This window comes from Malaya genurostris, chromosome 2 (assembly GCF_030247185.1).
Source record: "Malaya genurostris strain Urasoe2022 chromosome 2, Malgen_1.1, whole genome shotgun sequence".
NCBI classification, from domain to species: Eukaryota; Metazoa; Arthropoda; class Insecta; order Diptera; family Culicidae; genus Malaya; species Malaya genurostris.
In genome coordinates, this window is record NC_080571.1 from 57,360,381 (window position 1) to 57,375,666 (window position 15,286).

The window sequence follows — 15,286 nt, forward strand, 5'->3', positions numbered from 1 at the left end:
AAATAATCGATTTCGACAAAAATTGGTTCGTTCGAAAGCTACAACCTTCAGTTACGGAACGCATTTGGTTTGAGATACATATCCCGACTTATACGAGCGCAATCTGGCTCGGGTTGCACCAATCTCGAAATGGTAAATCTCAAAATGGGTGGAACGAAAATGACCAGTCACATTATGACGCAGGAAATAATCAAACGAGACCAAATACTGTGAGCAAATGAAATTGTTTGGCTTTATTAATACCTTATAACCGTTTCGTACATTTCATTTCATTACATTAATTTCATCTTGAAGTTACTGATTTTTTAAACGAAATATGAAAAATTAAGAGAAAAAAAGTGAAATAAAATGCAATTGTTTTTGAGTTAAGATTAAAATTGGAATAAATAAAACAGAATGCTTAACAGATGGGACATTTGGTGTTAGAATGATTGGGAGTAGCCATTTTCGCCCCGGTTTCCACTATATAATAGGTTTAAAAAGTCACCACTTGTGACTGAACACCCAACTTAAATTTTATCAATTTACATTTAATTCATATGCAATAATGGCCTGATCTAGCATTCTGTTACTACGCTCGAAACGAGTTGGAATGGAACCCAGCCAACGCCATTAAATTTGTTCTAAAAGATATAAACCCACCTGTAACCTCTCCCTATCGAAAAATTTTAGGCAATTATGAAAAACGGAAATTTGCAAACAATTTCAATCTAAAGTTGGAGTTGATGGAAACTTGGGCACGAACAAAAAAAAAACACTGAAAAAAATCGGTTGCACAAAATTTGATTAGCGGAGTGAAAAGGAAGGTTTTGGTATTGCTTTGGATGAAACACAAGATTTAATAACACATGTTTTGCAAATAGTAGTTTTCAATCCCTGAAAAATTCAAGAAATACCGATAACAGGTTTGATTTGAAAGAGTGAATATGTGTGTGACATTTTTATCGAATACATCCTTTGCTACACAGAAAAAAATATGAATTTTACAGGTGACATAGTTCTACAAACGATACAATTCATAACTACCAAATTTATTCCATTCGTACAAAATTTTACAGGCTCCGAGTTTTATTTACACTCGGCTACTAAGTGCCGCTGTATGGATTAATATGTATCAATTATTCATTGAGTAGATATGTGCTAGTGTGGCTCAGTCGATTAAATCGCGTGCTTTGTGATCTAATGTTTCGCGGTTCAAGTCGCGTTATTGCTATTGATCTTTTGTTTTTTTCCGATTTCAAGCTATGTAACTTTCAAATCACTCAATTTTACATGTTCTCGAATATAAAATTGTGTGAAATACGACACTCAATTTATGTGTATCTTATGAGATCACCTTTTTAATCGAAAAATTGTGTTCAGCGACGAAGCCCATTTCTGGTTGAATGGATACGATTTTTTTGCCCGAAATGGAAGAATTGAATATATGGATTCAACAAGACGGTGCCACATCCTACACGGCACGCGAAGCAATAACCAAATTGAGAACCGCCTTCGGTGAACATTTTATCCCACGTTTTAGACACTTCAATCGGCTGCCTAGATCGTGTGATTTAACGTCATTGGGCTATTTCTTATGGGGTCATGTTAAGACTCATGTCTACAAGAATAAACCAGCAACGATTGACACATTGCACAGTGGGGAAAAACCCAGGAAACTCGCAAAGAAATCGAGAACCATGGAAAAAGACAACAAACAAGAGTGTTTCTTATGTAAAAAAATCCAAGAAATTCAATGGAATGGTTTTTAGTGGCCGCACGAATCGCCATTCTGCTCGTTTTACTCCAAATGCCCAGCAGTTTTGGGATTTTCTGTAGTATTTGTTTTGTAACTTAAATGAAATCGAATGCGGTCAACTGAAATAGCTTGATTTTATGTAAAAATGTCTGGAGAATCGAATGGAAAAACCTACACTGGCCGCACGAAACGTTTTGGTGGCTATTTTACCCCGTTTCCTTCATTTCATGATATCTTATTGTAAATCGTCCTTAAATCTCGGTAAAATTTATTGGAAGTTTACTAAATCCAGCCCATCTTATGTAAACAAGTCTGTAGAACCGAATGGAAAAACCTACACTGGCCGCATGAAACGTTTTGATGACTATTTTACCGAGATTTAAGGACGATTTAAAATAAGATATCATAAAATGGAGAAATGGGGTAAAATAGTTACCAGAACGTTTCATGCGGCCAGTGTAGGTTCTTCCATTCAATTCTCCAGACTTTTTTACATAATATAAGATAGTTTTCGTATGCTTTCATCGTGGTTCGCTTAAGACTTAATGGTGATTTAGATGAAAATTTCACATATTGGAGGAATTGGGGTAAAATAGCCACCAATACGTTTCGTGCGGTCAGTGTAGGTTCTTCCATTCGATTCTCCAGACTTTTTTTTACATAAGATAAGCTAGATTTAGCAAACTTGCATGAAGTTTTACCAAGATTTAAGGACGATTTACAGTAAGGATCTCATGAAATGGAGGAATTGGGGTAAAATAGCGCCCAAAACGTTTCGTGCGACCAGTGCGGGTTCTTCTAATCGATTCTCCAGACTTTTGTACATGAAAATAAGCTATTCCAGAATACCGCACTCGACTTCTTTTCAAGTTACAGAGCGAATGTTATATGAAACCCCAAAACTGCTGTACATTTGGGGTAAAACGAGCAGGATTGCGATTCGTGCGGCCATTGTAAACCATTCCATTGAATTCCTTGAACATTTTTACATAAGAAAAGCTTTGGTTTCTTGACCTATCTCAATTAGTTCATGAGTTACAGAGTTCTTTGCGGGTTTTTCACTGATTTTTTCCCACTGTGCATTGGAAGCCAATATTGAAGCATGTATTCATGACATACCGGGCGGTATGTTGGGGAGAGTGTGCCAAAATTGGACCTTGCGCATGGGCCATCTAAAGCGAAACCGCGGCCAACATTTGCATAAAATCATCTTCGAACATTAAATTATAATGATCGTTATATCGATTCTAATAAAAATTTCTCAATTTTTTGTTTGTTTTTTGAAAATCAAATCCTATACCTGATTTTATAGATCCTATAGAAAATTGAGCGTTAAACATATCTTTAAAAACTGCACACACACAAACATTTTTCGATCTCGTCGAGCTGATTCGAATGGTATATACCACTATCCGTATCCGAGTATTCGTTCGAATGTAGGTTTTTCCAGCAATTCTATTACCTTTCTATACAGAAAGGCTAATCGCAAAAGAACATAAAATTTTAACGATTATCATTCTATAATTGAGACATACCGATTTGTTCTTAAGAGATCTACATCACCCCTAATTCCCCTAATTGCATGTTTAGTTGTGTTTGGATGGCAGGTTTGAAGGTTGTTGGTAGCAACAATACCTTTTTTGTTTCATTTTTTGTTTTAAACACATGCCCAAGAATGCGATCCTCTCTCTCGGAACGGCGTGGTTTACTCGGGTGAAACAAATGGACCTAAAGCAACGTTTTTGTCAAGGTGGTACACTGTTATCAGTTTTATCACGATTCGTTTCATCAACTAGACTTACAGTTTAGATTCTTATCCTAGTAAAAGCACACAAAACAACAAGCTGGGGACATAAAATAAACACTTTTATATACCATGGTAACAGGTAGGAAATGACAGTACTACTGTACGGGGGGCTGCTATTGACCAGTAGTCCAATTTTGACATGGGAATATCTTTCAACGGCCCTGGTTGGTTTTTGGAGCAATTAACGATTTCACTGATCAAAGGCAACCCGCGGCGTGGCGGCGTAAGAAATGGGGAGAAATTTAGTGACTGACCACACTGGCACCGGAATGTTATCGTTAGCGAGATGAAAAACAAACGGGAAAAACTAAGACAGAGATGGATAGAGACGGGTAGATTAGAAACGGAACACGGCAATATGTTTTGGGTATTGTTTGTGAAATGATACCTTTCTGACTGCCGCCGATGCCGAAGGGAACACCGCCGGGTCCAGCCCTCGGTGTGGTTGGTGTCGTGAGAGCGGCTGTCACTGTCGAGGTGCTGTCATGTACCTGCGTGGCAGCGGCACCGATCGTTTTGGCAAGATTCTTCCGGCGCTGGATCAGCTCCTTCTTCCACTGGGGGATCACCTCGGTGCCGGCCGTTCCGGAGGAAACGCCACTGCCGTTAGTATCCGCCATCATGCTTTGGTGGTGGGTTAATTTGCGGTCACACACTACTGCTGTGTTAGTCACACTCACTCACTCACTCACTTCACTTGCTTTGGCAGTGGGACCAGGGAAGTTATTGTGGGGACACGTGGGGCGAGGAAAGGGGATGTAAGTTTCAAGCACTAAATTATTACCACACGACTCTCTGCCAGCAGCTCTGACTGCCTGTGTTTGCTTGCGTGTGTGAATTTTGCGTTGCTGTTTTCACTTGTTATTGTTTTATGTTAATGAGTTTATCATCTGCTCTTTCGGAACCGATTTCCACACTCTCTTTCGCTAGGATGCCGCCATGTTTAGTGGCTGTGTTCTGCTTTTGAATGTTTGTTACGAAACGGAAAAGAAAGGAGTTATTGATTTTTTTTGTTCGCACTCTCTTTAGAAGGGTTGTATTGTTTCCTTCGATGCACTGCTATTCCACGGCCTTTCTAGCCTGTTACGAGGATACCTCAAGACTGAATCAGCCCAACATTTTCGGCCGTTGTTTTGACGGTCATCACGATAGAAATTGTATTTTTTTTACTGCCAACCACCGAGAAATCGATTTATGCTATCACTTGCTAAACGATAAGATAACCGAGGCGGCGAGTTCGGTTCGCAAGAGTGATAAAAAATAATTACAAAAGTTCAGCACAAATTACGCTATTTTTTTGTTGCTGTTGTTGTTGCTCAATAATTATGATGCACTGTCGTGTCCGTGAGCGGGCAAGTTATTAAAACCTTCTCAGTGCCGAGGGGAGAAAAGTTCTAGCGAAATAGAATGCTGACGAAACGAACACCGAGAGCCCACAACAACCGGTCAGTCCAGCAGAGATAGAATAAACTAGTTTATTCGGATGAGACACGCAGGCCATAAACGCGTTCAGCTAATTTGGATTAGATTTGCCTTGTTGAACTCGTGCAGTGGATTAAACACTTCTCACTACTGAAGATTGCTGTGCGAAGTTCGGAAAGATGCTGAATAAAAATGCCACTTAACCGTAAGAGTAATTTCGCCAAAATATGCAATTAGTCTAAAATCGTATTAAATCTTACTTCTAGATTTTGCCTATTTGAATCTACGGAAAAAGTCATTTCCGTAATCGGAGTTGAACAGTCGTTGGCACCGCGCGCAAATAGCTCTTGGCTTCTGGAAAAAAATTCTGGCTACCTAGCGTTACATCGATTCAAGGCTTCAGTCTTTTTCAAGGCTACAAGGGCTATACAAAGAGTAACATTATGATCTAATCAAATTCAAGACTAAGGAAGTAATCAGTCTATTAAGGCCATCCAAAGGGTTATTCTTCGAACTAATCAGTCTTTCTTCAGACTACCACAAAATCAGTCTTTATTAAGACTTATCCAAACTAGGAGTCTATTTGAAGACTAATTTAGCCAAGTTAATTTTTATTCTTCAAAAATGCCTGTGTCCAACCGAAAAGGCAACAAGCCTAACGTTAAAAATAATACAATGCGAAGAAATCCCCACCCGGTATGACGAATTATTCTAACAATATTGACGATTTTACAGAATCTGAATTTTAAAACAAAAGACAACGGATGGACTCCTTTTCATTAATCCTGTGTCATCTAGAAATGAAGAATCTAAAGAAACAAGAATCTATGCCTTCAGTGACGGTGATGATTTCGAGACTTCAAAGCATTCCGTACTGAGCTTTATACTTTCCTCCCGGAATTTTCAAATCGGACGAAGAGGAGAATGTTGAGTCTTGGTTGATGGATTGGAAGATTACGAACGTCTTATCCGATATTTGTTCGAGAAACTTCATAAATTTTATTCATATGATATAAAATCAGAAAAACCCTTCAAGGCTGTCTTGAAAGGCTTATTAAATGATCAAAATACTGAAGAAATTAGAAATGAACTAGAAGAATTGCTTGGTTTTGCCCTTTCCCAAGTAATACTTATGAAAAAAAGAACCTTCTAAACCACGCTCTGGAATTTCTCATGAACTTTACCTAATACACTTCAATCGAAGTGATGTAAACAATTTGAAAACTTGAAAAAGTACGTTTCCACATTAAAATTCATTGGGAACATTATAAACGGCATAATGGTATTGCAAACTTAAAGCAATGTCGTCGTTGTCAAGGCTTTGGCCATGGTACCAAAAACTGTCATATGGACATACGGTGTTTGAATTGTGGTAAATCGCATTCGAAAGACGTTTGTCCAATGAATGAAACCACTGATAAATTTTCAAGTTCTAATTGTGATGGAAATCATAAATCAGATTATTTGAAATGTCCTGCAAGAGAAAAAATTAAAAAAAAAACAACAGGTACGCCTTCCCATTTGTCTTCTAACGAAAACAATATATTGACGGTAGATCGGCCTCGCCATCTTCTTTTTCTACTGATGCCAGTTACACTAGCGTAACAGGTAGACATCTACCTACCAGTATCTATTCAATGCCATTCGCTTCTTTAAACGAAGTCGATTTTGGCGATATAGCGGAAAATAAAATTATCTACCAACAAGACCAACTTTTTCAATTGATCATTCGAATGAATTTGACTTCATCACTTTTTGAAGCATTTCAAGTTGGATGGTAATTTGCAAATGATATTATAATGAATTTAAAACTTAACGGTGATGTTAAATAATCATTTGAATATTTTAAATTGAAATACTCGATCTTTAAAATCGAGTAAAGATGAATTATATAATTCTCTCAAAGTTCACAAGATTCATATTGCCATTGTGACAGCAACATTTCTTAAACCAAACGTCAAATTGAAAAGCAATTCACATTATGTGGTTCATCGATTTGACAGGTTTACTGGAATGGATGGTGGAGTTGCATTTTTGTCCAACGGCAAATTGAACATTGAATTTTACTTCTTTCAATACTAAAGTTATTGAAAGCTTGGGAATCGAAGTTGAAACCATTCATAGAATTTATTGTATCGCTGAGCATATTTACCATTCCAATGCACCGGTGAACAATTAAATTTCTTTAAAGGCGATCTGCAAAAACTCACAAGATATCGACCGAAATTTTTCGTGAATGCAAAGCCAGTCCAGTGGAATTGTAGGCAAAATAACAGTAATGGTAAGATACTTCATAATCAACTCTCTGCTGGTTACTTTATCCCAGTAGTTCGACTTGTTTCTTTTCCGTGAAAACCCCTTCTACGAATGATCTGGTTCTAACAGATCGAAGTCACATTTGTAGTGAACCGATTACACAGGCTGACTGACTCAGATCATCTTCCTGTAACATTCAGACTTTCCAAAGAAGCTATAATTAATCCAATTAGTTCTATATTCAACTATCATAGAGCTAATTGGTTTGAATACAGATCTCACATTGAAAATCATGTGGATCATGAAATTATTTTAGAAAATTCTGCGGACATCGACACAGCAATAGATAATTTGAATCATTACATTATCGAAGCTAGAAATCTTTCAGTTCCCAAAGCTCAAACTAAATTAAATTCTCTTATCATCGATGACAATTTTCAATTACTCATTCAGATGAAGAATGATCGTCGACGACAATATCAACGTTCTCGTGATCCTGTTAAGAAAAACATAGTTAAGGATTTACAAAAAGAAATTAAACATAAATGTACTCTTTTACAAAATGAAAATTTCGCTCAAGAATTTGAACAAATTAAACCATATTCTAAACCTTTCTGGAAACTTTCCCAAGTTCTTAAGAAACCTCAGAAATCAATTCCTGCTCTCGAGAAAGAAAATCAAATACTTCTTACAAATGGCGAAGCTCAAAAACTTGCTCAGTAGCTCGAGCATCCACAATTTCAATTTGAACGTTGGGAGTCCTATTGAAAATGAAGTTTCATTGAAATATGATCATATTTTAACTCAAGTATTGTTACGAGATGACATTGCTGAGACGATTTTAGATAAAATTAAGTCAATCATTAGGAAACTTAAAAACAAGAAGGCTGCTGGCAATGAAGGTGCTATGTAGCGGAAAGCGCTGGTCGCGTTTTAGATCAATTATTCAAAAACTAGACCGATTTTTGAAAAACCAAAAACATTTAAGTTTTCGCAATTAAATTTATCATAACTAAGTATTCTTAGAATTTTGAGATTCTGTTCCAAACCACGGGGATGATTTTAGAACTGAAAAATAATGTTTAAAGAAAAATTTCACAAAGAATCTGAAAAGGCAACTCAAAATTATAAAAAAATTGCCAAACTAACCGAAATTGGAAGAAGTTTACATCAATTTTTCAGCATTTTCCGCATTGCTTGTACGAAACGGGTATTGTGGTGGTGGGAGAAATGCTCGGTGGGTTTGTTTGCATTATATCGTGAGCGAAAAATTACATATCAAATAATGAAACGAATTAATGCAACATTGGGTTTTGTGTTGCTATAACGAGTTGAACACAATAAAATGAGTATTGTAAGAAATCGTTCACTTTTAAGTACGATAAGGTGTTCGGTTGCCGGCATCCCACCGTAACTTTTGATAGAGAGCAGATAGCCTCATTCCGACAAATCTCATACGAATGAGAATTCATTTTTTTTACCAGAGAAATTTGGGTTTCGTCATGAACATTTAACTACTCATCAACTTGTAAGAGTAACGAACATGATAAAAGCGAAAAAATCTTCTGGGTTATCCACTTATTAGTATATTACATCAACTTGACTGAATACTGTATGCGATTCTTACATGAAATTATGCATCTTTCGTGTAATATTACAATCCTAATAGGCAATTGACAGTCGAAAATCATATAGATTATGTTTTTCAAATTCTCAATTAAATTTTAGATTTGAAATAAAACCAACCTTTTAATGTTGGTTAGTGTAAAAGACCCTTTTGCATCTAAATAGGTTATCGAGATAAAAATATTCAAAAAAAGGTTTTCGAAATCTTACATCAAGAATATACAGAAAAATTCATAGAAATTGGTTTAGTTTTATTTTTTCGAAATAGCTCACGATACGAGCAAATTTTAAACTCAAACCCAAAGCATGGAACGGAACAAATCTAATCCATCTTTTTTCCCCCTTTCATCAAAAAGTGCCAACTCTTCTCTTTCACTACGGCAGGGCCGGTGGATTTTGAAGTTGTGTTCACACACGGCCAGTGCTTTTGTTTATTGTTTTGTGCAGCGGTCCGTTTTGCCTGTCTGATTCGCCCTTGTTCAGCGCTCAGCCAGCCTATTTACAACACTACACGAAACGGACAGAACCGCCGCAAACAAGCCCACAGCCTGCCTTGGTATGGGTTTTAATGGTTCACAAGTGTGTAGCGCGGAACATGGCCAGAGTGCATTGTTCTCGTCGCATTTGTATAATGACTCTGCACGGTGGCTGGCGGAAAAGCATCGGCCCCATGGCAGCGGTATCGCTAAATTTACTGTCCCCCCAACGTTACGGCTTCTTTCAGCGCCGCAGGGGAAATACACGGCAGGAGGCACCAGAGTAAACGGTATTTGGCGACGATTTCAGCGGGAGCGATAGACGGAGAGTGGAAATCGATTTCATTCTAGGGTTCCGTTTTCGCCAATTTTTTTGTTGCTATTCCTGTTGGGAGTTAGACCTACGTACACACACGCACAGGCATCCAGATCGCGACAAGTGTTGCGTTACGATGTCTGCAGTGAGCAGAAGCCCCAACCAGAACACAATCAGCAATCGGCTTAGATATCCATCTCGGCAAAAGGAATTAATTTGATTGCGTGTATAGTGAAAAACGATCCATGCATGCGATTACTTTGGTTTCACACAGAAAAACACTGAACAGAGCCGATCACTTACTGCCACATTGCCCACGGCACTGTGTTCCACCGGAAACGGTCTCCGGAAGGGAGAAACTACACTATTTTAACTTAAAAACTTCACTGAATTCAAAAATATAATCCTTTTTAACTGAACACGATCTGGGAAAACAAGTTTGAAGTCTTCAACGTCGGGGCGAATGACACTTGAACCATCAGCCAGCGCTCTCTTCAGTACTGTGGTAATGTTTTGCGGGCGCTCCTCTCTCTCTCTCTCTGAGCGCTCTCACGGCGCACGATCATAATCAATGAGCAAGTGTTTCGTCGGGGTTGGAATTCGCTTACCGAAGAAATATCGAAATGAACCGGTTCGACGTTACAATACATTTTATTTCATTTGATAGCTACTAATCGTTGCAAATTTAGTTAAAATAATGTACCATTTCGAACCTAGTGAAATTTCTCATTTGAAATCGAGATTTTGAATTAAATACTTAGGGAAACAATTCAAAATCTCGATTTCAAATAAGAAATTTCACTAGGTTATATTCTTTTAAAATGTTGAAAAATTTCTTTGCATGATGGTGTTTGTGTTCAGTTTAATGTCGTTGAGTTCTTACTGAATACGATGAATCGTCTTTAAGTTTTGTTCGTTTTGATCTTCAAACTAATATAATTCAGTCAATTTTAATTATTTCGTCACAGACAATTCGTGTTTAAACAGAGAAACATAAATTGATAGTAAATGTAATGAATCGATGTAAATTAAATGAGTTTATTTAAATTATATTCAAATTTGAAGGTTGTAGACGCATCAGTGCATCGTTTCCCACTTTTATGATGATATTACAGATCTGTATTTATAACGCATCTATGATTATACACACTTCGAAAATTTCGCAGAATTCGGTAATATTTCAGTGGACAAAAGTTAACTGAATATATCTATAAGACGTCCGTCTTCCTCCTGTAACTGCTGGATTACGTGTTCTATCTTCCCTCAATAAATCAATTTTTTTAAAATCATTTCATTTCTACGCGTTTGAAATTCTCAAAATGGCTACTGTTTGACAGTTAGTTTTTGTTGTTTTTGTATTTTAATTTACCTAAGGTCGGTAATCGAAAATTATTTCACAGTGCGGACGGTATGTTTTTACCGTACTCGGCGACTGTTCATATTTACCGTATCAATTGTGCTTTTTTTAAACAGAATTCTGTAAAAAAAATTGCGTGCAACTGATCGTACTGTAAAAATTAATTTTTGTAAACTGAAATTTGTATACCGGAAATTCGGTTATTACTGATGTTTACCGAAAGTTCGAAATTACCGACCGGTGAAATGAAATCTTAGTGTGTACAGTTCTCAATGTTGCACTTATTGAAAACATGGAACTTTTATGAAAAGTGACGTATGTGAAATTAAATATGTGTGATATTTGACGGAATTAGATTACTATCTACACGGTAGGATAGTGGCACCTAGAAATAAATACTTCTGTAGTACTCAAAAAAGCTAATAAAAAATTAACTACAATTTAGTGAAGTTTACAGGAAAACAAGACCAATTAACTTTTGTATTGATTTTTTCAATATCTGGTTAGAAAGTATCTCGATAATTTACCTTAGTTCGGAGTTTGTGCTATTTTGTTGGATTCATAGTAGAATGAACCCAGGATCAAATAAAAGTGCTCAAACTCAGAACGTACGTAAATTATCATGCTACTTTTGTACCAGATATGTTTAGAAAACAATAATTAAAAAGTTGTTTGATGTTATTTTTTGTGACGTTACTAAAATTAGTAATTTGTGTGAATGGGGAAAGTAGGAATTTCGACGAGGTGTTGAACAATTAGTAACATTTCATATTTCTTCTTTGATTCGAAAATTTTGTATTTCAAACTCGAAGGTTTGTTTCAAGGATGTACGTACCGTACCGATCAGATTACAGTTGGATTGTTTTTTGCTGTATATAGAAGCCATTTCCACACGGTCCATTGCTGCTTCTAGTTATTCAAAGAAGGGCGAATCTTTAAGAGCAAACAAAACGAATTTCTCTCTCTTACGAACAAATGCTTCAAAATCCTACAAAGTCTCAATCTTGGAAATACAACGAACTGTAAAGGGCGAAACTGTCATTCCGTCTTGTTTACGTAAGTTTCGCCCTCCGTATTCCATGCCAACAAATATGGCGATACTTCAATTGCTAGAAAGGAAGGGCGAAACTGTTTATTTTAGTTATTTTAGATGATTTCCGAACTTTTTACTACTGGAAATAGCAATTGAGACGATAAAATTATCCGGTTAATTCCACGAAAAATTCGCGAGAGCATAACTTCACACAGGGAGCATAGAAGGAAACAAATTGAAGAAGGTAGAAACTCTTTTTACGTTGATTTATTTAATGGATATGTGGACAATATTACATACCCTTTCAAAGTAAACCTACAGTTCATCTACTCATCAAAAATTGGTCTTATAATATACGATAATTTCTAAAAAGGAATTGAAACCAAAGTCGAAACATTCATCGATGTTTTTCTCCATTTGCTGTCGATGTTAGATTCACCCTTTTTTGAAAACCAGTTGAAATGTTCAATTCGTTCTTTCTAATAAAGCAGCACTGCGCACCCACATAATTGACATGACATATTCAATGTTATACCGTGCAATGGCGTGGATGAACTGAAGACTGATTTCTCTATAAGAGACAAGAAAATGTACGAACCAAAGGTATTCGAAAAAATAACAGATCGGTTGAAAAGTTCGTATCGTTTCTATGAGAGGGCGCCACTAGAATTAAATCCATACCATTTTCAGTTAGTACCAATCTTCAAAAGATACGTGTATAAATTTGACAGCTGTCTGATTATTAGTTTGTGAGATATTGCATTTTGAGTGAAGCTACTTTTGTTGTTGTGAAAAAAATGGAAAAAAAGGAATTTCGTGTGTTAATGAAACACTACTTTTTGATGAAAAAAAGTGCCGCCGATACCAAAAAATGGCTTGATGAGTGTTATCCAGACTCTGCACCGGGCGAAGCAACAATTCGTAAGTGGTTTGCAAAATTTCGTACTGATCATATGAGCACCGAAGACGATGAACGCAGTGGACGTCCAAAAGAGGCTGTTACCGATGAAAACGTGAAAAAAATCCACAAAATGATTTTCAATGACCGTAAAGTGAAGTTGATCGAGATAGCTGACACCCTAAAGATATCAAAGGAACGTGTTGGACATATTATTCACGAATATTTGGATATGAGAAAGCTTTGTGCAAAATGGGTGCCGCGTGAGCTCACAATCGATCAAAAACAACAACGGAACGAATTGGGCTTCGAATTGCTCCCTCATCCACCGTATTCTCCAGATTTGGCCCCCAGTGACTTTTTCCTGTTCTCAGACCTCAAGAGAATGCTCGCTGGAAAAAATTTAGAAGCAATGAAGAGGTAATCGCTGAAACTGAGGCCTATTTTGAGGCAAAGGACAAATCGTACTACAAAAATGGTATCGAAAAATTGGAAGATCGCTATAATAGCTGTATCGCCTCTGATGGCAATTATGTTGAATAACAAAAACGAATTTTGGCAAAAAAAGTGTGTTTCTATTAAACGATACGAACTTTTCAGCCGAACTGTTACATTAATTGAAAACTGTTGCAACTGTAGCAAATGTCTTAACAAGCTTATCGAAAAAATATGTTTGTAATAAGCTGAAATAGAGGTGATATTGTTGCATTAATGGTAAAATTAAATATTGAATGTTATTTCGAAGTTAAGATTGTTTATTTTCGGAAAAACTCATTATTCAAAGTGGGTTTAAATTTTACTGGTATTTGTTTACTGCTAACGTTAGTTTTATGTGTAATTCACGGACCTTAATGACAAAGTTATAAAAAGTCCTAAACATACAAAAAAGCCATAGTAATTCTTGAAATAGTAGTTTGTATTGTAGAAAAGGTGTTTAAATGTTCTCCATCAGATTTCTAATGATTTTTTTGGTTTCCATATTCTATAAATTCTCAATGCAAAGAAACTACGGACCAAAATACCTCTTCCATCTTTTGCTAGTCCACTGTTCTAGAAAAGACGAAAGAAAAGCAGCTACAGCACAACCCTCGTCAACCGGTTAACCGTTGCGCTCCCTGAAATTCATCGATATTTTTGACATTGCTGTTTCTGACCATTTGCCATTTGTTTTGGTTCGCATACTTCTTCTGGAGTTTGTGTATAGGAAAATGTGTTTTGGTTGAATAACTTTCATATTATTAAATAGTTAGAGTAAAATTTCTACGTATCAAAATGAATCAAGCCGAAGTTGCCAAACTGATGTCACAGCTGAAGATTGCGATTCGTCCCCGGCATCGAAATCTGAAGAATCAGGATGGACCGGAAGGCCGGCTCAATAAGTTACGTAAAACAGTAACCGCACTAGTCAAACACGAACGCATCGAGCTGAACTATCAGCGGGCGGATGAGGCCCGGGGCTACGCGGAACGTTTGATTTCCGATGCTATTCGATACGGGGACTGCCACAAGACGACCATGGAAATGGCCGACTTTTGGCTAGTGGAGAAGCAACTGGTGCACAAGCTATTCAAAGTGTTGGCTCCACGCTACCAAAACTACACAGTATCTGCTACGAGGATGTACAAGGCGCCGAAGGATTATCCCGGTTGGTACAGAAAACGAGCGGTACTGGAACTGCGCGGGAATCCTTATCCTCCGTTGGTGCCGAATTTAAGTAATAACCGTAATTTACTACATAATGTACTGCTGGACGAGGCGCATAAAGAGTTTCGGAGAGAGAAGTATGCAGAAATTGCAGCTCAGATTGTAGAAAAAGGTGAAGAAAAGGAGGCCGAACCGGCGAAATGATTTAGCCTGGCCAATAATTATTAGCATTTATAGAATTACAATTCTAAATTCCTTCAATTCTGCAACCGAAAGCCTTATTTGTGGAATTCCAACAATATATTTGGTATCTTTCAAGGGTAAATCGTGATTATAGTTGATGTCATCTTATATAAGCGCCTTCTCATCATATTCTGAATTCGTTAATTCTCTTTGCTTGTGGTGAACTCTGTGTGGTGATATTTAAAACGGCACATAACTTTTGCCCTACTATAATTTATTTTGACATAAATAATTCAAACCAAATAGTTTGATTAAACGAAACGTAAGGGTTATGATTAGAACATTTGGTTCATTGTGAAGCAAGAATCTGGTGCTCTTTCAAGGAATGATTCGTTTGTACCAAAAAAAAATGAATACCGTCAATTTCTTCGGAATATACATTGGGAAGAAGAATTTGGGTTAGTTGACGCAGTATCGATTTCTGTTATCATTTGTCACTAAGCAACTTTTTTATGAGAGTTCGTTCCTTG

At 36.9% G+C, this 15,286-nt stretch overlaps 2 protein-coding genes across 9 annotated transcripts in view; one reads left to right on the top strand and one right to left on the bottom strand.

The window, feature by feature from the left end:
* The window catches only part of LOC131430197 (probable WRKY transcription factor protein 1), a 235,564-nt gene extending 225,440 nt beyond the window's left edge, over window positions 1–10,124 (bottom strand). For 2 of the 8 annotated variants that reach the window (XM_058594937.1, XM_058594936.1), the window contains exons 1-2: window positions 9,945–10,123; window positions 3,934–4,505 (exon numbers count right to left, since the gene is read on the bottom strand). In XM_058594937.1, the coding sequence (XP_058450920.1) occupies window positions 3,934–4,168 (235 nt within the window). In that variant the 5' untranslated portion in view covers window positions 4,169–4,505; window positions 9,945–10,123. Of the gene's footprint in view, window positions 1–3,933; window positions 4,506–9,734 lie in introns of all 8 variants that reach the window. The other 6 variants (XM_058594933.1, XM_058594931.1, XM_058594930.1 and 3 more) reach the window with 6 other exon arrangements.
* Window positions 10,125–14,085: 3,961 nt separating this feature from the next.
* On the top strand, window positions 14,086–14,818 carry LOC131428486 (large ribosomal subunit protein bL17m). The gene has a single exon (XM_058592469.1). It carries the CDS (start codon window positions 14,202–14,204, stop codon window positions 14,775–14,777), a length of 576 nt encoding a protein of 191 aa, XP_058448452.1. The 5' UTR covers window positions 14,086–14,201; the 3' UTR covers window positions 14,778–14,818.
* Window positions 14,819–15,286: the final 468 nt, after the last annotated feature.

Coding starts and splice junctions, on each gene's coding strand:
- LOC131428486 (XM_058592469.1), top strand. CDS start 14,202: ATGAATCAAGCCGAAGTTGCCAAACTGATGTCACAGCTGAAGATTGCG.